The sequence below is a fragment of the Aedes albopictus genome, chromosome 2, assembly GCF_035046485.1.
Source record: "Aedes albopictus strain Foshan chromosome 2, AalbF5, whole genome shotgun sequence".
NCBI lineage: Eukaryota > Metazoa > Arthropoda > Insecta > Diptera > Culicidae > Aedes > Aedes albopictus.
In genome coordinates, this window is record NC_085137.1 from 208,833,849 (window position 1) to 208,854,782 (window position 20,934).

At 37.6% G+C, this 20,934-nt stretch overlaps 1 protein-coding gene across 15 annotated transcripts in view; it reads left to right on the top strand.

The window, feature by feature from the left end:
• Positions 1 to 365: 365 nt before the first annotated feature.
• The window catches only part of LOC109621958 (anoctamin-8), a 121,073-nt gene continuing 100,504 nt past the window's right edge, over positions 366 to 20,934 (top strand). The window contains exons 1-3 of one of the 15 annotated variants that reach the window (XM_062851062.1): positions 372 to 1,015; positions 1,269 to 1,457; positions 11,209 to 11,694. In XM_062851062.1, coding sequence (XP_062707046.1) covers positions 11,523 to 11,694 — 172 coding nt within the window. In that variant the 5' untranslated portion in view covers positions 372 to 1,015; positions 1,269 to 1,457; positions 11,209 to 11,522. Of the gene's footprint in view, positions 1,479 to 11,208; positions 11,695 to 20,934 lie in introns of all 15 variants that reach the window. The other 14 variants (XM_029869104.2, XM_062851066.1, XM_062851067.1 and 11 more) reach the window with 14 other exon arrangements.

Genomic DNA, 20,934 nt, shown 5'->3' on the forward strand with positions numbered 1-20,934 from the left:
GATGCTTCGTACTTGAGTTATGATTTTTTAAAGTAGGTGGTGTCTGTGGAAAATGTTTGTTTGTTAGGCGACCCCAACTTTTTTCAATTAATTTTTTTTTCATATATACGAACGAACCCTACCTATGAAAAAAAATCATCAAGTTCTGAGAACCTTCGTACCAATTTGTACGATAGTAAAAAAATCCTAACGTTCGTAAAAACTCGTGCGATAGTCCAGGGGTGAACTAAATGCGCTATATGTAATACATTGAAGTTTATTTGTTGGAGGGATTTCTCTCAGAAACTTTCCACGAGACGTTACACCCTTTCAGCACTGCCAGGTTTCACGATGAATGAGTCAAAACAACACCATCGTTGTCGGCTTTGCCGCCGATATGTTTGTTATGACCATAAATTTCACGTGCTTCTTCGGTTACGCGTCCTCACCCATCCCCGAAGAGTGCGCGCGGTCAACATCCGAGTTCCAAGTTCGGCGTAATGTTGACAAACTTTCAACGTGAGTGTCCTCCGGCCGATGATGGGTCAGATGCCGGCATTCGGGTGGCGCACGCGTCCTGCCGTCGCCTGAATTTAGACCGGAGGGAACTCATAGCCAATGCTTCTGCGAGGCAGCTTCGTCATTCGTGTCGCAGACAAGCTAGGGTGAAGTCCTTGTTTTTCGCGGTCGGATACATTTTTCTCCCTACCCACCCGTCCTGATGGACTGAAAATTTTCATCTTTATTGTGGGTGGAGTGTGTGAGGTGACGATATTTTTTCTCATCCAAACTGGCCTCTTTGTTCTCGCGTGTGTGGCAGAATAATTAAAAAAGGTGTTTGATAGGCTTATGACCCACTATTTGAATGGTTTGCAATGAGGCATAGTGCCATCGCGTTGCTGTAAAGTGTACAAGTTCCATATTACATTGTGCTGTAAAGTGTGTCGTAATCGATCGAAGAAGAAGTAAATTGCGGCGCAATCGATTATTACGATTGTTAGAAGAAAGTTTTACATTGTTGGAGCGGCCGAAGAATGTAAATTTTCTAGTTTCACCCATCAAGATGTCCCTAAAGGTTGTATAGAGGGCCTTTGCGTGTAAAGGTGGTTTTCCACGGGCATCGCGTGAAAAGTGGATAAAAATCAACCCATCCAGTCAGCAGCACGGAGCACCGAGGAAGTTTGAAAATTTCCTCTAACCTGCTGGTGGCGGTCTGACGTAAGGGCCCCATGTGAACGTCGCCGTGTAGCAAAGGAAGATAATCGTTTTCTGTGTGTGTTTTGGTATAGTTACCGTCTCCGAAATCAGTGCTGCGTGGGTGGAAGGCGTTTTCACGTGTATCAACCCGAAAAGCTGTTCAATTTTGTATAACTGGGTGAAGAAAAGCATCGGGAATAAAGAGTTGTGATGAACAGTGATAATTTTATTGTTTTAAAGTGTATAAAATGCCTTTGTAGGGATACAAAACTACCAAAACTGTATTAAAACATAGCATTCAAGTACTATAGTGCTAATATCGGCACCAACATTTCAAAAGGGCGTAACTGCATTTTGAAACAAACCCCTCTTTCACATCTGTGGATCGTATTTCAATGCCGCCATGCAAATCACCGCCAGTATAGGAAAGAAGAACAATTTCTCTGTCTAGTAATGTTTGAGAATTTCGTGGGAAACTTAAAATATGACCCACAGATGTGAAAGAGTGGTTTGTTTCAAAATGCAGTTACGCCCTTTTGAAATGTTGGTGCCGATATGTCCTATGTTTTTATGGAATTTTGAACACAATTGGATTAATGTTTGAAAAGTAAGACTCTGTAAAATGAAAAATTATTTATTTATTTTAAAAACATTTTGTTAATGTATAGTACAATTGATGAATAACAACTGTTCAAAACTGTATACGTGATTTCATGCAGTTAAAAAAGGCTCAAAACGCTAAATTTGTTACTGTCGAACTTTAATCGAAGTTATGACATTCCAGAGCAAATCTGATGTCCGCTTCTTATGCATCGACCATACAGCGTATGAGTGCCATCAGTAATCTCATACGCTTCCCGATTCATCCTATTCGAAAACAAGCGATTACGGCACCGATTGATTTCGTTTTTTTTGTTTTCATGGGTGCTCACTTCCAACAAAAAATACAAAAATATGAAACAAAACAAACAACGCTTTAATCCTTTGTTTTTCGTATGATGTAAATTAAAGCAACATGCTTAATAAGGGAACCAATACCCTATACAGTGTCGGACAGAACAATAAGACCACCACTCAGTTTTCATACAAAATGGCCAAGTTTGACGAGAACCATTTTCTAGTGAACCAATTTGGCTAAAATTTTGACAATCACCATGGAATTACGTAAATTTGGACTTGTATCGAATTGATTAAGTTGAGGGGGTTAGAAGCAAAGGGGTGTAAGTGTCAAAAACCCACTTTCGAGCAAATGAGGTTTAAAGTTTTTGACCAATTTTTTATCCCATACAAATTGTATGGAGCTTCAAAATCAACCCAATTTTCTCTGATTTATTGTAATTTTTTCAATCATCGTAGAAACAATCTTAAAAAAGTTCCTGAAAGCTTGAAATCTGAAGAATTTCATGATATGCTCAGCTCAAAATCGACAAAATGGTCACTTACACCCCTTTGATTCTGGGCCCCTCAGTTCTGTTCACTACTTTGAAAGTTACAGATATACGATGCGAAAAAAAAACAACAATAAGACCAGATTTGATGATTTGTGGTAAAAGTGTCCCATGTCTAAAATGGCATCCTTAACCTAGATCACCAGATACCCATATATACACTTTTATAATGGTAATCTGGAAGTGGCCCTCGTCCTGTTGAGGGAAATTGGTTGCAAAAGTCTGAAAAAATATTTAGGAAGTCTGGAAAAATTCTCAAAAAAGTTTTTTGGAAGAAAATTACATAAGCTTATATTCTGGGAAATTTTCAAGATGTGGTTTTTCTCCATTCCTGAGTTATGAGCAATTTTGTGAAAATTGTCCAGATGTGTTATATGAGCCGTTTTCTTTGAAAAATCATAACTTAAGAAATCGAATTGAAATCGTAAGTAAATTTTCTCAGCAATGAAAAAAAAAAATACGAAATGAAAATTGTTTTCCACAAGATTTTTCATTGTTGCGGAAAATCGGTTGGAAAAGTAGGAAAAACTACTTTCGAAATCCGGAAAAAATATAAAAAAAAAATTTTTTTAAACGGAAATTTTATAAGCTATATTTTGTAAAATTTTCAATTTTTCCGGTTCCTGAGGTATGCAATTTTGTGTAAATTAATAATACAGACGGTCAAAAATCAACTAACATGTGGACAATTTCCACAAAAGTGGTCATAACTCAAGAACGGAGAAAAACCAATATATATAAGTAACCACACTGTTGAAGCTGTACGTATTGCATAAATAACGCAGATATATTGACATGCATTACTCTATATAAACCATTGAAGTTGAATAAAAGTGGGAAGTGGCGCCACTATTGTTGAATTACGATTATACCAGTATAATTTTATGATTTAAGATATCAAACAAACGGCTTGTATAGCACAACTGGACATTTTCACAAAATTGGTCATAACTCAGGAACGGAGAAAAACCACATCTTGATAATTTTACAGAATATAAATAGCTTATAAAATTTCCTTTCAAGAATATATGTTTGGGAATTTTTCCAGACTTTGAAAATAGTGTTTCCGACTTTTTCAACCGATTTTCCTCAACAGTGGAAAACATTTTTTATTTTGTATTTTTCTTTAATTGTTGAGAAAATTTACTTATGATTTCACAAAAAATGTGTCTACGATGCTTCGTTCTTGAGTGATGATTTTTCAAAGTAGGTGGTGTCTGTGGAAAATGATTGTTTCCACTGGAGCTTTCCAGAAAATTAAGCGATCCTGATTTTTTTCAATTTAGTTTTTGTTCATATATATATGAACCCTACCTGTGAAAAAAAATCATTAAATTCTGAGAACCTTTGTACCAATTTGTACGATAATAACAAAATCCCCACATCAGACACGCATTCTGGATCTTCTTCGTAGGCAACTTATACTTTCCGTCCCCTTGAATGCCAGTTACAACAGCATCAACATTTTCTTCACGCACTTCGCAGTGGTCGTTCTTGAACAGCACTGTCATCTTACTGATGGACAAAAGTTCTAGGTTGACCGTTCCTTTCCTCACATATGTACTTGATGCCCTGACTGCTCGCGGTGTCAATCGGATGTACCCAATCCATTTGCTTGACGAATCCTTCTTTGGTCCGCGTCATATGAGATGTCGCTTCAGAATCGAAAAACCAGCTTTCTCCGCTGCCGCTTCCAACCGCCAGTGTTGCACAAAGCGCCTTACCTTTTTGGTTAGCATGACGTCAATTTCTGATCCTCAGGCCCATTTTTTCAACTGCTTGTATTGCAACGCCTGGATCGATTTGTGAAACATTTAACACGTTATTCCTGAATACTTATGCAGTAGAACATCTTCCATAGCCGGGGCCAGAGATGGCATTTCACCGTAGCGATTCACTGCGGCGTCAGTTTATCGACCACACTGGGGATAGGAACATTTTTCACCACACCAAGAAACCAGTTTCTCTTGTTTTGGGTGGTGCGTAGACCAAGCGCTAATGCGTGCTCTTGCTCGTTCGCCTTGGATCGAGTGTGGCTCACTCTTTCGCGCGCATCGCTCTCCGGCGCTCTCCCGTGTTTTCACCCAGCAGTCACCGAATCATCACCATGGTGTCGCCGGGGCGAGAACTCTCCGGTGTTTCACCGCAGCGCGCACTCTGGCGCAAAAACTTCACTGGAGCGCGCGCCCGGGTGATTTTTTACACTTTCACCGGAGAGAATTTAAAATCCCTCTCACCGCACTGTTGTGTGGCCTAGTGCTCAGGGAGCTAAGAGATTTATTTCTACCCACCAAGCTTGCGCGCATCCGATTCGCAGTGGTGGATCCACACATAAGAGACGGGCTCCTGTTGAGATACACAGCGCGAGTGGTGTATTTTCTATTTCTCTTTCCTACACTGAGGATATGGACATCTCTGGCCGGGGCTCGTGGCGTCGTTGGTCACACGTTCGCTTCATATGCGGATGGTCATGGGTTTGATTCCCAGCCCCGGCACTTGCAATTTTTCGTCAGTTGCTTTTCCCCTGAGAGCAACTGACACTGACCCTCTTCTGAGCCCCATGGCTCAAACGGACCCGGATACCTGGACATCGGCGAACTGCTACTCATAATGGACCCCCAATCGGACTGGAAAGGAACAACGGCCATCCATCATCATCCTTCTGCTCATCATTCTACTAAGTATAAAGTAGAAAAAGTGAAAGCAGCAGAAAGGCAACCAAGTTCGATAAAGTAGAATAGAATCTAGGCGCTGTACAAAATGTAAGTGCAGCTGTCAATTGAAATTGCTCACGTAGTGCCCCAGTGGACAATAGAGCTGTAAATTAGGTTAAGTGATTAAGAATAAAAAAAAAACATCTTCCATAAGAAACATTGTAAAGAATTCAACGGCAATATAGAGAACTGGTCATCACGTGCGGCAATAGAGTTAATAAACTATAGAGGACGAATGTCGCTACTGTTCCCTTTGTTCTCGTTCGCAAACATCTCGGGTATCTATCTGTCAAACTGCATACTTTTTCGCTTTGACACTTATATCCCTGCCTATTTTCGCCAGCAAGAGATGCCTATCGACGCCAGCGACATTCTCCCTCTATAGTTTATTACCTCTATTCGTGCGGCCCGCACCATCATATTTTACGGCGTGTATATGGTAAAGGTTTATCACAAAAAATAAGCATCGCCAAATTCGCCAGCATTCGAAAATATAGACTTTTAGCTTTCATTTAACGTGTTCCCCAAAAAAATCCACCGAGGGACCCCAAACATTTTTTTTTTTCAGATGAAAAAAAAGGAATTTTAATTGAAATTCTTACGACTGTTTCTTATGTTGCTATTTGGGATTTGTGGCGCAAGGCAAACAAAAAAGCCAATTATGCTTAAAATAAAAGATAAATATGATAGTATACAATGAAAACATAGCCTTCTTTGATTTGCGCCTACTTTGATTTAAAATTTATAGAAATAGAGCAGATAAGTGGTGGAGCGGACCTGGTGTGATGGTTAGAACACTTGACTATCACGCCGAGGACCTGGGATCGAATCCCACTCCCGACAAACTCACAAACTGTGAGTTCTTCCTTCGGAAGGGAAGTAAAGTGTGGGTCCCGAGATGAACTAGCCTAGGGCTAAAAATCTCGTTAATACAGATAAAAAAAAAGATAAGTGGTAAAATTTGTTATTAAAATCTTATAATAATATGTAAGGTAATCGCAAGACATTTCTTGGTCTATCCCGATGTGTGTAGTATTCAGGAATGGATTTGATAAAAAAGAGCAAGCGTGGCTTTTTTACCCCTATTTCGGAGCTGAAAAAAAAACTTCAAATCGAAAGTTTCCCATGCAACATTTCTTTAAAATTGCGGACAAGGAAAATGCACTGAACTGAACTTTCTTGAGCGATTATGTTTCAGGTCCACATCTATAGCTTATGGACTTTTCGTTTCATAAAACTCTAATTACCCACGAACCGACGTACAGCCAAAGAGAAAATATATATAAATTGTTTGCTCCCAATGTCATAATAAAAAATTGTCACACCATCTCTAGAATGGTTTGCTCTATTTTTCTACTTTGGCATCGAATGGGAAAAACCCGTGTGATGGGGGAGGAGGGGGAGTCGAAAATTCCAAATTTTAGCGTGACGTATTTAATGGATGCTCCCTTAGTTTGCAAGATGTTGCGACATTTGAGGTTCTTTAATGCATTATTTTCCTTTTTCAATTTTCAAGTAAAATTTAATATAAAATGAAATGTGCGGGATTTCTTTACAAATAGTACTAATAAACTTGTTTTTATACACCGTCTTTAAGTTATACTTGGAGTTAAATTAAGTTAATCAGTTAACGCTTCAATATTCAATGGATTATCAAAAAAGGCAAATATAAGCGTACATGATGCATACTTGTATTTGCTGCCGTCACCGACTGCAAAAACCGAAAGAACTCCCATAGGAATTACCTAAAGTTATATCACTGTAGATAGCATTGGCTGTATATAGCAGAATCAATACACATGCATAAAATTGTGAGAAGGCTAGGCATTTTATATGCATATACACTATATAATCCATAGAGCCGAAGCGGTTACAGCGCAGCTATGCTGAGAGTGACGGGTTCGAGTCCCAGTCGATTCAGGATCTTTCCGAAACATAAATATCCACTGGTACAATACATACTAAGACGATCGATGGACAAAGAAAGCTCTCCGTTAATAGGGCTGGGAGTTAGACGGACCGGGTGGGTAAGACGGACCGCTGACTAGTTCTGTAACTAAAAAGCTGAAATTTGACATTCTTTCTAGATTAACTGTATCTTCTTGTCATTTAATGATTATTGAAGCACTCCATGGAAGAATAAATATGACAAAAGTGTAAAAAAATGGACAATTATTGACCTGGCTACACGCTTTTGTGATGGGATGTAACTTTGTCGCGTCAATAAATAAGCTTTTTAGACATTAAATTGCTAAGCTATCGCATTTTATTTTGAGTTTCCCAGTTGTTTTAAACTGTTCCGTCCTATACACAACGAATTTCAGGCAAATTTCATGGATTATGGGTAACGGTGGAGAAATGAATATTTTGCGTTGTGTGGGGGTAAGACGGTCCACCTTTAGGGTGGGTAAGACGGACAGTGTTGGGTTTACTTTGATAGTGCCATGAGAAACACATTAAAACCCACACATTGTTCACAGATTGAAATCTATGGAGTATAAAAATGATTGTGGAAGCCGTGTAAAGCATTTCATATTGATTTTTTGTTTAAAAATTCATTATATTAGAATTTTTGTTGTTAGAACATTTTGAACTTCGTTAAATTGCCAGAGCATTGCATACTGTTAGGCGTTCATCTGTGTCTGGAGGTTTCCAATTTACAAAATAGATTTTAATTTGTTAAAACACGTTTCGCTAAGTGATTTAAAGCCAAATTTAGCTTCTACTATGACTGATCTACCGATAATAAACATCCAAAATCATCATTCAACACAATTAATGGTGTATTAGCTAATTTTCCAAATCTGTCCATCTTACCCACCCTACTCCGTCTTACCCACACTGTTGAAAAACGTACATTTGGAGTACACTTATTTTAATTATCTCAAAAGTCATGGAAAATCAAATTTTATTGTAAAATCGACTTGCTGACTGTTAAGTACCTTAGTTGAAGTAAATAGTATGGAGATAAAATTTTGCTTATCGCATTGTTTACACTGTCAAAATAGTGTGTTTCCTAAACATGTCCGTCTTACCCCCACCCCCCCTACATATCTGTTTAAGTGCACGCTCATAAAACATTAATCTGAGAAGCATGTTTTTTCCCAACTGAGACAAAACGACAGGAAGATCAACAAGATCACTAAACTTTTCTAGGTCTACAAACATGATGTTAGGGTATTTAACTCCGTCATTAATTTTACGAAACAATATTTTCTTTTTGATTAGTCAATATTAGACACAAATTCAACTGAAGTACAAACATTCAAAGCAGGCTCTGTTTGAGTTGGGCTATTATTCCTGAAAGAATAATAGGAATAACACTTACTTTCTATGGCAAAATACGCTGATATGCAATATATATACCGTCTACCTCCGTTGGTTTGACCGCATCTAATCTAACACTTTTTAATTTGACCCTCGCTTATCTGCACATCGTTCAAACTAAAAATGATCCAAACGTCATTCTGCTCATGGAACGGAGTGAAACGGAACACAGAATCAAAACAAAACAGCAAAAAAGGTTACCATTAGTGTGTTTTTCGATGGCCACAGGGTTACTAGAAGCTCAAATTAAAAATGAACCCCGTTGGTTTGCATGAGGTGTCGTTCAATGTATAATGGAAACAAGTAATTTTAAATGGCTTTGTAAAGAAACGAGCAGAAGGCACTTGAAATAAAAACATTTTTCTTATTTTTTACAATGTAGTAAACAGTGGCGCACCAAGTGTTACGAGGAGCAAGTCCTGTAGATCACTAACTACATGTTTAGTTCAATTAATTGTTGTTAACAGAGTATGTGTCCTATGAACAGAATTCACATAGGCCAAAAATATAAATCTTGTTTCCATTTGTATGATATATTTTTTGTATATATTATTGGGAAAACAAAAGTATCTCAAACTTACACCGTATTGTTTAACCCTAAAAGGGATACCTGGGGTCCATTGGACCCCAGGCGCCTTTCAGAGCACGTCTTTGATGGAACACACTCAGCGAGGTGACGAAACTGAGGCCATGAAGGTATCCCTTTTAGGGTTAAATTAAAAGCGGTTCATCCATAACTTTCTTCCAATAAATGGTCCACAGTGAGCAAGAATGTTCAAATGAAAAAGTTGTTCGAGGTCCCTCGGTGGATTTTTTTGATTGACCCGCTAAATGAAAGCTAAAAACCTATATTTTCGAGTAACGAAGAATTTGGCGATGCCTATTTTTTTGCGATAATTTTGTTCTACCAGACACACCGTGATTTTATTCTTCTTGGCTGCCTTCGGGTGTTTGGATTTCGGTTTCGTATAAAGAACTCCTCCTCCAGTACTTGAAGTCTTGACTTCGAATCCTATTTCACTCAAATAGTTCGCCATCGTCACTAGCTGATCCGCGTAAGTTTCCACTGTTTCAGATTCATCAAGTTTGATGGACGTCAACTTGTCCAGGAATTCAAACCTTCTGATGAGCCCGTTATCTTGGAACGCTTGATGCAACTCATCCCAAGTTTCTTTGGAAGTTTTCGCGGTCTTGACCAAACTGTAGTTCTGCTTCTCCGATGACGAACAGATGGTTTCCATCGCACATCTCCGAATCCACTTCCTGGTTTTCAGCAGGTTGCACTGCTCGCCACGTCCCCTCGCAAAGGACCAGAAGGCACAGTTCTGACGTCCTTTAAATTTCTCCATGGCCGGTAGAATAACTACGTTTCCGAACGATCGCACCGCCGCACACCAACTCCACTTGAACCTGCGCCAACTACTACGCCGATTCCACTTGATCCGCCACAAATACTCCTACCATCTTGAGAGCTTGACCTCCCTCGAAGGACCATCTCGGACACGCCAGAAATATTTACTTCTTTGATTTTCTATTTTTCAGCAATGGCCAACGTCCTGGGCTCACAAACTCTTGAGAGAGTTCATTAAACACGTACACTGTGGTGCATAATTGATCGGAAAAACGCCGATTTTCATACAAAATGGCCAAGTTTGGGATGCTGTAGCTGTGTTTTTTAGAGATTTTACCTATGATGCATTCGTCTCTGAAACTTTGATTTGCGTTTATGGATTGAGCTCAATATTTGACACGGAACTACTAATATATTGAATTTTACGTATACAAGGTACAAAATGTTTTCGTTCACAGGTTTGGGCGTGGCAAAGCGTTCAAAATGTGCAAAACTGATCGGACAGCGGCACGCGTGTAAATCAAAGTGGTACCGCTGTCCGATCACTTTTGCACATTTTGAACGCTCCGCCACGCCCAAACCTGCGAATGAAAACATTTTGTACCTTGTATACGTAAAATTCAGCATATTGGTAGTTCCGTGTCGAAAATTGAGCTCAATCCATCAACTCGTAAGGGTGAATGTTTATTATTTTTTTTATCTATATTATCGAGATTTTCATCTTTTGAGACTGCAGTTTCTACTAATTAAAAGTTGTGGTGTAATAATTCATTCAATAAAATACTCATTAAAAGTTTTATTTGGTGTCTTTTCCTTAGGCAATTTTAAAAACATTTGGAATTTTAGATATTAGGTAAATACAACTTCAAAAATTCCCATACAGTATCGGTCAATGCATTTGTTACTTTCATATTCTTCATTAATTACGTTAAATTTTGAAGAGCTGGATCTAAACCGTTTATGAAATTTTGTATTTAGACTAAATCAAAAATATTGCTAGATACATATCATTTCAATTTTCATTCGAATTTCCTTTTTAAAACTTTTTTGATTTTTAAATTTCTGGTAATGTTAAAATTTCCATCCAATTGTATTCAAAATTCCGATTTTTTACGTAAATTCAATCCATGACATCAGCTTCGACTTGTGTATGAATCCTAAACTTAAAACATATGTGTTTTATTTAATGTAGATGCTTGACAAATAAGAAAATTGCAGAAATAACTGAATCGACAAGATATCAAACGAAAAATTAGTTCTACTACAAATGTTCAAGGAATTCCAACTCACAAAACAGTTGTGGATAAGTGTATAAATAAATATGCACTCGAATTAGGCGCAGAGTGTGAGCTTCCAATCCAATTACCCATCTTGTCGTGGAACCGGAACGCTCTAGTGGGGGTCGGTTCGAGTGCGAAGATAAAGGAGTTCTAGTGAGTTGGCTGTGGGTGTCCGTTTCGTGAGTGAGTGTCATACTGCTGCGCTGCTGCCGCCGCCACCACCGTCATGGATCAGCATCCACTTTTGCTGGCAAGTGAAAACATCCATGACAGTGGTATCATCGAGGATGTCCACCAGGAGTCGGAGGATACCGGCAACGAGGAGTACGGAGACGAAAGCAATTTAGAGTCCAATTTGCGTCGCCGAAAAGGAAAAATCATCTCGTGCGTCGAAAACGGTAAGCTGGCAAAATAATCATAGTATATATACAGGAGGGGGTTCGTACATCTATTGATACAGCAATAGACGACTAATCAGGTGACATGTGTAGCGTGTTCGCCAAATTCACGACACATGCCCTTACTGGTATCAAAAGCACTATGGTGCGGGGCAGCGTGTTTTCTGAAACGATTGTGTTATTCTCATTTGAGCTCACTCTGGCATAATCAAAAAGGTAATATATTCATGAACCTATAGCTAGATGGGAAAAAGAAAATCATATTCAAACTTGAAAAAAATATTTAACATATTACGAATAAATGGGTTTGACATCTCGTTGACATCTTAGAACATTCTGAACACCAAGAAGTTTGAAAAAAAAAACAAAATAATTTCAAGAGGTGTAATAGTGAAAATCAAAAGAAAAAACTCAAGGAGAATACTTGAAGTAATTATTAATAAACAATCCAGGAGCCATCTCAGGAAGAACTCCTGGAAAACTTAAGCAGTAATTCCTGGAAAAAATAAATCAGGGATATATGAAGCATTTTTGAAAGCTAAAAGAGACGAACCAAGGGCTGCAAGTCTCCATAAAAAAGCTAAATCATTCAATCAATTCTTAAAGGAAATTTCTTGTGGAATTCTATCTGTTGTTCTTGGAGAAATCCTTCCAATATTGTTTGAAATAATTACCTTTGGAAATCACAGAAGTTTTTGTAGTGGAATCTGAGGAGGAAATCTTTCGGAAACTCCTTCAAATTGTGCTGGATGAGTTCCAGCAAGAATACCTGGGTGAATCTTGGCAAATACTGCAAGTAACACACTTGTCATAAAAGAGTCACAGCGCCGCATTTTTATGGTGCAGAAGTCACTGCGATTTACTTCTAGCAAGTAAGAATTCATTTGTTAGAAGTAAGTCACAGTGACTCCTGCGCAACAAAAACCTGCACCACCGTGACTCTTCTGTGACAAATGTGTTACTTGGGACTCTTCGAGCAGAAATAGTTAAAATATTGGAGCTTCTTTGGAGGATCCATGCAGGAGTGACTGGAGGAATCCTAGTTTAAGAGGAATCACAGTTAAACCCTAACGGCGATTGATGACAGTCGCATTCTTGTGTTCCGCTGATTTTTAGTCATCGAATTTGCCATCGAATCCCGTTCCGTACCACCCACCCAACATCCTTCTTGGGTGCTGGCGATGAACGAAAAAAGTGCAGTGTTTTATGGAATAAAAAACAGACAAACAATCGTGTGTAAAGTACGATCCGTATAAGTTGAGGAAGATCAAACCTAAGCATCGAAACGATGGCAATGGTACACGGAGAAAAAAGTTTAGTAGAAACAACAAAAGTTTAGCGAATATCAACCAAATTTCACCATTGAATTATGCACAACCCAATTATTAATTTGCTTCGATAATGCAGCTTGGTTGTAACAAACTAAGGCTCGAGGTATTTTTTTCCTCGAGATTTTAGTTAACTTCAACTAATTTTTGGTTGCAACAAGCATGATGTTGGTTGCTCTGTTTGACAGAAGTGTAAGTAATCACAAAATTTGGTTGTTTTAAAGTAGAAGAAAATAGTTTGAAACAACCAAACTCTAATTTGTTGTCAACAAATGCTTTGTTTGAATTTATAAACGGCTTGTTTGTTCTATCCTTATTGTTGTATTCAATCAATATGATTATTAACCCCAAATGAAAACACAAATACAAATATTTTAACCTAGATTTTCTCATATATTTCAATAAATCAATCCGCTCGAAATTGTTACTGATGAAGTTAGCTTTTTTGCAACAGATTATGTTGGTCACGAGTTGGAGATTCGTGAGGTGGTAGAGCTCTGAGTGGCATGGCATGATATTTCCTCCGGTATGGCCATTTCATGGGTCTTTTTCCTGATACCATCGAAACACACACAACGCTCACTGTTCCTCGCCATCACTGGCTGCAGCAACGATATTGTATTACACATTGCGCAGTATGTGGTCGATTCGAGGGCCGGATACAATGGACTTCTTCGTGAAGAGTTGAACGGCAATAAGTGCATGTCCATTGTCCAATTGTCCAGTCCATCCATCCTCTTTGCTTTCTTAGCTAATAAAATAATAAAGTAATAAAACATGGATACTGCACTGTCTATGTTGATCCCAAGGACGAAATCATTTTCAACAAAACTATGGCCTACCTGCTTGTCGATCATCTGCCACGAGAGAGTGCCACGGACCATTAAAGCACCGGCCGAATATTCTAATGATTTCTCCCGGTCGAAGTAGATGGATCCGGAAGCCCGATTCTGAGTATACCAATAAACTGTGCACATTTCACCATGGTGATAAACGTTTCTCAAAGTCAACAAAAACAATGAAGCTACAATGGCGAGACGGCAAACAGAACAAACTAAAATATTAGTTTATCTAAACCAAAATTGAAGGTTGATATTTCTCCAACTAGGACCTAAGTTTGGTAGAATCAGCAGTTTTTATTGTATTTACCTAAATGTTTAGTTTGTTCTCGTGGTTTCATGTCAGAAATAAATAAACTAGATTTTGGTAAAATCAAGCTATTATTTTTTACAAATAACGAATATAATGGCTTGGAAGTACCAAAACATAGTTTGTTTCCACATAATATTTACCTACAACAACAACAAATACAAGTGTTTGTTTCAATCTAGGATTATGATTTTGAAATAGCCAAACTCAGCTTACATACAACTAACTTTCAAGTTTGTAAGACAACAAAATTCTTGGTAGTTTCGAACTGGACTGATTTTTCTCCGTGTATAAAATTATCAACGCTGTTTACCATGACTGAAAGCCAGAAAATACTCCATAACCACAGAAATAAACCTTGGAAAAGTCTTGGACAGAATGAATCTTGATTGAAAAATCAAATGTTTTTGGGGAATCCTACAGAAATCTCTTGTGAAATCACAGAGGAAATTCCTGGAGAAATCATATCAAGAACTTCTGGAGCAATTACGGCAGGCGTTCCTAGAAAAATCATAGCAGATATAAAATTTGGTAAGAATTTATGAAGGAATCATATAAGATAGAAGAATCTTTGGATAAATCTCCTCAAGGGGTTATAGGGTATCGGGATGCTTCATTGGCATAGTCCCCTCGTTCGGCCTATCTTAACGTTAACCAAAAACTCAAACAAACACGCCGAACTGGATATCGGAAAAGCTTTGCGCCAAACACCTGTAACATTTCGTTTCAATTTTAGCACTTTGGAGTATTAAAATTGTATGAAAATGTCACTTTGTTAAGCTTTTGTAGACGCCATGATTCTTCGGCTTAGTGGGTAGTCTATACACATGATCATAAATGGCATGATTCTGGAATATTTCGAATTGCCTTTTCAATAACTGAACATTTGATGCGACGGTCAAAGATGCTATTTTGAGTTTGTATGTTTGTTTTTAACGAATAATAACTATTTTAAAAATTACATGTGGGCCGAATATTGAGGACATTTTTTTCATTATGTACTCAAATCTTGGCCCATCAATAAAGTGACGTCAAAAACATCGATAAAGTGACGCCAACAACATTGCTTGCGTAAGAACCAGAAAGAACGAACAGAAAGATAGATTTTGTGTGCGGTGACTATAAAAATATAACACAATAATCGGGTTGCATTGTTTTCGTTACTAAAAAAGAAAGAACTTTAGTTTAAGTGATTTATTTATAGTTTTTTGAAAATTTGGCTCCGAAAATGTTATTTGAAAGTATGATTGGTGATCAAACAGAGATAATACCTCAGCAGAAATATTGAAAAAATGAGATAATAAGTGGTTCTAGTGCATGGAAAGCAATAGGCCAACGTTGTATCCACTAATAGGCCGGTTCTACGACATTACCCGGAAAACCATTACCCGGAATGCCATTTACCGGAAAACCATTACCCGGAATGAACCATTTACCGGAAAATCATTTACCGGAAAGACCATTTACCGGAATGAACCATTTACCGGAATGTACCATTTACCGGAATGAACTATTTACCGGAAAACCATTTATCGGAAAAGATTGTTTTTCCGAAATTTGTTTCCAGATTGCACAGCGATATCCAGACATTTGATCCTATGCCTTTCGCACCGGTTATCTTTTGATCCAAACCATGACACGGTAATTTAGCTGAACACAGCTAAACACTAGTTTCGCCAAATTATGATTAGCAGTAAATTGGTTAACCGACGGAGCTATCATGTAGTGTAGATACATGTGGTTCATCAACGAGTTTATAAGCAATGTGCTGATTGCTTATATTTCCAGCAGATATTTGCCCTTCTTTTAACATGGGCTGCTCTTTCTAGGTTTACTGTTATGGTCGTACGGTTCAAACTTTTTCCCATAAAGACATTTTCCGAAATAATGCATTTCTCAGAAAACCATTTTCAGAACTGCCCCATTTCCCGAAATGATTTATTTCCCGGAAAAGCCTAGGAAAACCTAAGATCACGGAAGATGTTTTGGTGTTTTTAAACATGATTTGATATTTTGTGTCTTATTTCGATTAATCTTATCAGTTCATGATCAAGTTCAAGATAGTAAAGCCTTTAAACTATATTCTAATTATTGTTTCAAGATTATAGCACTAGAACTAAATTCTCGGTTCAGTTCACTTAGCAAAGTAGAGCAAGCATCGTTGGGCTGAATGAAACCAAGCTGTAGCTTTTCCATATGACATTTTCTTCCATTTCGTCAAAGATTGTGCTTCTAGGTTCATTTATGAAGTTTATGGGCAGTCGGTTTGTTTACTGTATAGGAGATTTGCCCTTCTTCAATTTTTAGGCTATGCTTTCTAACGATGTAACGTTACAGAATTAGTTGGCGTTCAATCTATTAATTCCATCTAGTGTTTTTCCTTCTTTGAAACATGGGCTGTTCTTTTGACTTACACTGTTATAGAGCTGTTTGGTTACCATGTTGTTTATTGGCAATTGCTGCTTTTTATGTAGAAGTTTTGCCCTTTTTTCAATTGCATCAAGTTGCATCGTTCTTTAAACTAAGCCTGTTACAGAATTGTTTAAATAACAAACTGTAAATTTCACTCTTAGATATTTGCCCTTCTTCTAGCAACAGGCTGTTCTTTCGAAGCCTGTTTTCAGTCTTTGATCTAGCCTGATGACTATTTAGCTTAATAATAATTGGGTTCTTCTATTTTATCCAGATTATTGCATAATCTGAATCAACCATTACCAATCATAGACTATGAATTTCATAGTAACCCAAGAAATAAAAAATGTCGTATGTAATGATCCTCGGTTGGACTAAGAATTAAACCTTCTGTCTGGATTGGCTTTCAGAAGTAGGAATTATGTACATGACTTAATATAGACCATGTGGTACCATGCAAAGTTTTCATAAACTTTTTTTTCTGGACATGCACATTTCAGCACCGCCCACCCCCGTTGGTTTGACCGCATCTAATCTGAGCAATTTTCTAATTTGAAACCCGCTAATCTGCACATCGTTCAAACAAAAAAATGATCAAACACACAGAGTTGCTATAAGTTCAAATTAAAAATGAATCCCGATAGTTTGCATGAGGTGTCATTCAAACCAACGGGGGTATACGGCCCAAACAGAAGAGTCACGGTATCGCAAGGTTTTGTTGCGCAGAAGATATTGTGACTTACTGCCATCATATAAACACTTACTTGCTAGAAGTAAGTTGCAATTACTTCTGTGCAACAAAACGCTGCGCCACCGTGACTCTTCTGTGACAAGTGTGTTACTTGAGCGTAAGTATATATCCGGTAAATAGTACATGTCGGCATACGGTTTTCCGGTAAATAGTACATTCCGGTAAATGGTACATTCCGGTAAATGGTTTTCCGGTAAATGGCATTCCGGGTATTGGTTTTCCGGGTAATGGTTTTCCGGGTAATGGTATAGAATCAATAGGCCAGTTTATGTACCATAGACCAACGTTGCATACCATCACATGGAATCTTTTCAACTTAGTTAAGTAAATTCTTGAATATTTACGTAAGTTTACTTCCAATTGGTGAAACATGCATTGCCTAGAGTGCGTAATAGGGTCAACATATTATTTCTAGTGCTATTAATTCATGAGTTATGGTCAAAATTGTCAAGGCGGTTTGCAAATTAGGCCAAGGAATGATCCATATACCCTATATGTTGAGGACGAGCACAAAATCGATTTTTTACTCTTTTATCTTAAAGTATGGGTTCTGAAGAATGCTGTGTCAAATTTTCATAGAGATCCAAACAGTACAATCAAAGGTATAGCATTTTGCGCATCGCTCCCTTACGGGCGCGTAGTGCATACTTGAAACTTCAAACGAGATTATCTCGGAATGTTTTTCCAAAAACGTCGATGCTACGTCGAATGACGATTGCGGAAGCAGTTCTCAACCGATTTGAACCATTTTTTTAGTGTTCGCTATTCATGTGTCGTGTCCTTGAACGATCAACATTTTTCAAAAAAAAAAAAAAACATATCAGTAGACCATTTGGGCAGGAGTATCTATTTTGGGCACTTGCTGCTTTAACTCAGCCAATTTCAAATCGATTGACTTGATTTTTTGAACTTGGCTAGACGCTGTGTGTATCTGATCTTGAGACACGAACACGATCAATCGGTTCAAAATTGACTGAATTATAGCAAGAAGTGCCCAAAATAGGTGATCCTGCCCAAATGGTCCCAGACCCTATTTTGAAAGTGATGAAAATGAAAAAATCGTCCCCGTTTGGAAACTAAAACCTTTTTTTAATATTCTGATCGTTCAAGGACGCTGCAAGGTCTTCAAGTAACGGTTTTCTTTTGGGTTTGTGCTTTCAGTTAGACTGTCATCATAGTCACGGTAAACCTCTTTAAAGAAAACACGTTTGACAGAAAACGTTATAACTTTGGTTAATAGTATTATTTTTTCATGTTCTCAAGCTGATTTTACACGTTAAATATTGTACTATGTATGACGTAAAAAGAAAATTTGAAAAAATATGGTTACATACTTTTACAAAAGTTCAAACTTTTTCTTACTTTTATGCACGACAACATATATAACCCTTTAAAGAACTCCGGGATGAATCACATGAGGTATTTATGGGGTACTCAATCAGGAACTCCTGGATGAATCCCGAATTAATCCTAGAGGAATCCCAAGAGGAATTCCTGGAAGCATCATCGGATTAAAATTTTGCCTCGATGTAAACTCCTGCGTCACATAGATTTCTTACTTGTTATCACACCAACAGATAACGTTTGACAAGTGCAAGATGCAAAAAAGAAGAGGAATCTTGTTTTATACGACATTGGTTTAAATAATTCAATATAAGAGAAATGCTAAGAATTCGATTTACAAACTTTTGAAAATATGAAAAAAAACAATGATGGAAAAAATATATAAGAGAGGCTGAAAATAGCTGTTGGGTGAACAACATGATCTTTAAGTTAATTTTCTTTTCAAAACATGTATTTAAAACGAAATTCTGAAAAAAAATGCTTCGATATAATGTACCAAAAATAAAAATGCAGTTACGTTATATCGAGGTATGACTGTAATTAATACACCAGTTGCGTAAAATGCTGGTTTTAAATGGGGTTTACAAGTACATTCAAGCGTATTTGAATGGCCTTCTGTATGAATATGGAACAGTATTTCATATCTCAGCCAACAAACTGATTCACATAACTTTGCTACAACCTTTGCTACCGCCCAAAACACATTGTATAAGATGCTCCAAATATGTTCTATTTACCTCCTTGGTAAACAGACACTCGGGACGTACAACTGTGTTCATAAAAATAGCAGTGAAAGCCGTTTTCCATACAAAATGATCAACTTTTACATACTGTAACTTTGTTCTCCTGTGAGCGATTGAGCTGAAAATTTGAAAGCGAACTTCAAATATGGTGAATATTGTTATAGCGAAGTCTGAGAATTTTCAAAAACGTAGAAGTTAAACACTATGTGAAATTGATCAAAATAATAGCAGTGTTTGCTTTGATTTTTTTTATTCAGCAAACAATAAAAAAAATCTTATACAATAACTTGTAATCAAGGCGGAAACTGTTCGAATAGCGTGCGAAAATATTTCTTGCTTCTTCTTAAGCCACATTTCAATTTATTTACACAGCTATTATTTTGAACATCTTCACATAGTGCTTAACTTATTCCCAAGAGCTTCGAAAATTTTCAGATTTTGCTATATTACAATATTCACCATATTTGTAGTTCGCTGTTAAATTTTCAGCATAATCGCTTATAAGAGCACAAAGTTACAGCTTGTCAAAGTTGGCCATTTTGTATGGAAATGGTGTTTTTATGAACACAGCTGTACCTCCGTACTTCCTCAATCTAGTTGAAGTCAAAAGTACAACATTTAACTAGGAAAGTGGAACCATTTCGGAAGGGCTTCTATATGGGCATTTTCTTCTATAACTCAATCGATTTTGTACCGATTGGCCTATTTTTTGTACGCGGTGAGATACGAATAATATTAAGCCGTTTACAAAAATTCAAGTCAATTGGTTGGGAATTGACAGAGTTATATAGTAAAACAGTGTCCACAATACCAGACACATCCTATGTGACTCGGTACCCTAGCCAAGCGCACAACTCTTACCTGGCGATCTATGCCATCGACTGACCCGTTGCAGAGCATTAGGTAGGAAATTGTGAGTAGGTACCACAGCTATTTTGAACGCTCCTTCCAGTGATCATCATTTTACAGCCCGAGTTTTTGTATTAAGTGTCTGTTTTAATTTCGATATGAATTTCTCGTAGAAGTTTTCTGTAACTTTTCAAATACAATAAGGTTAAATTTCTGATTGATGCTGTACAGATGGAAATGTGTGCGTATGTGAATGTAGAGCAGTGGATCTATTTCCAAAAGCAACATTTTGCAAATGCTCCTTCTTAAACATTTGAAGCCAATATACGGAAATGTAAACTAATCCATGTATCAACTTATTTTCTGATCCCAATGCTTGCGGTAGACATTGATCAAACTTGGTACACGTTGATGCAGATGCTATCCTGATGGTGTAGTGTGCAACATGAAAACTGGAATGCTTTACATATTTCTATGTGTAAACATATTACGCTACATTGCATACTTGATTGATTACTCTCTGCAAGCAATCCCGTCAGAAAGTGTTAAGACATGGTGTTAGTAGCACAAATTTGATCAAACAGGGGCTTATCGGGGCGGGTACTGCACTAAATGTAAATGTGTATACATATACTTCAGCCTCTGTCGTTTGCAGAATTGATAG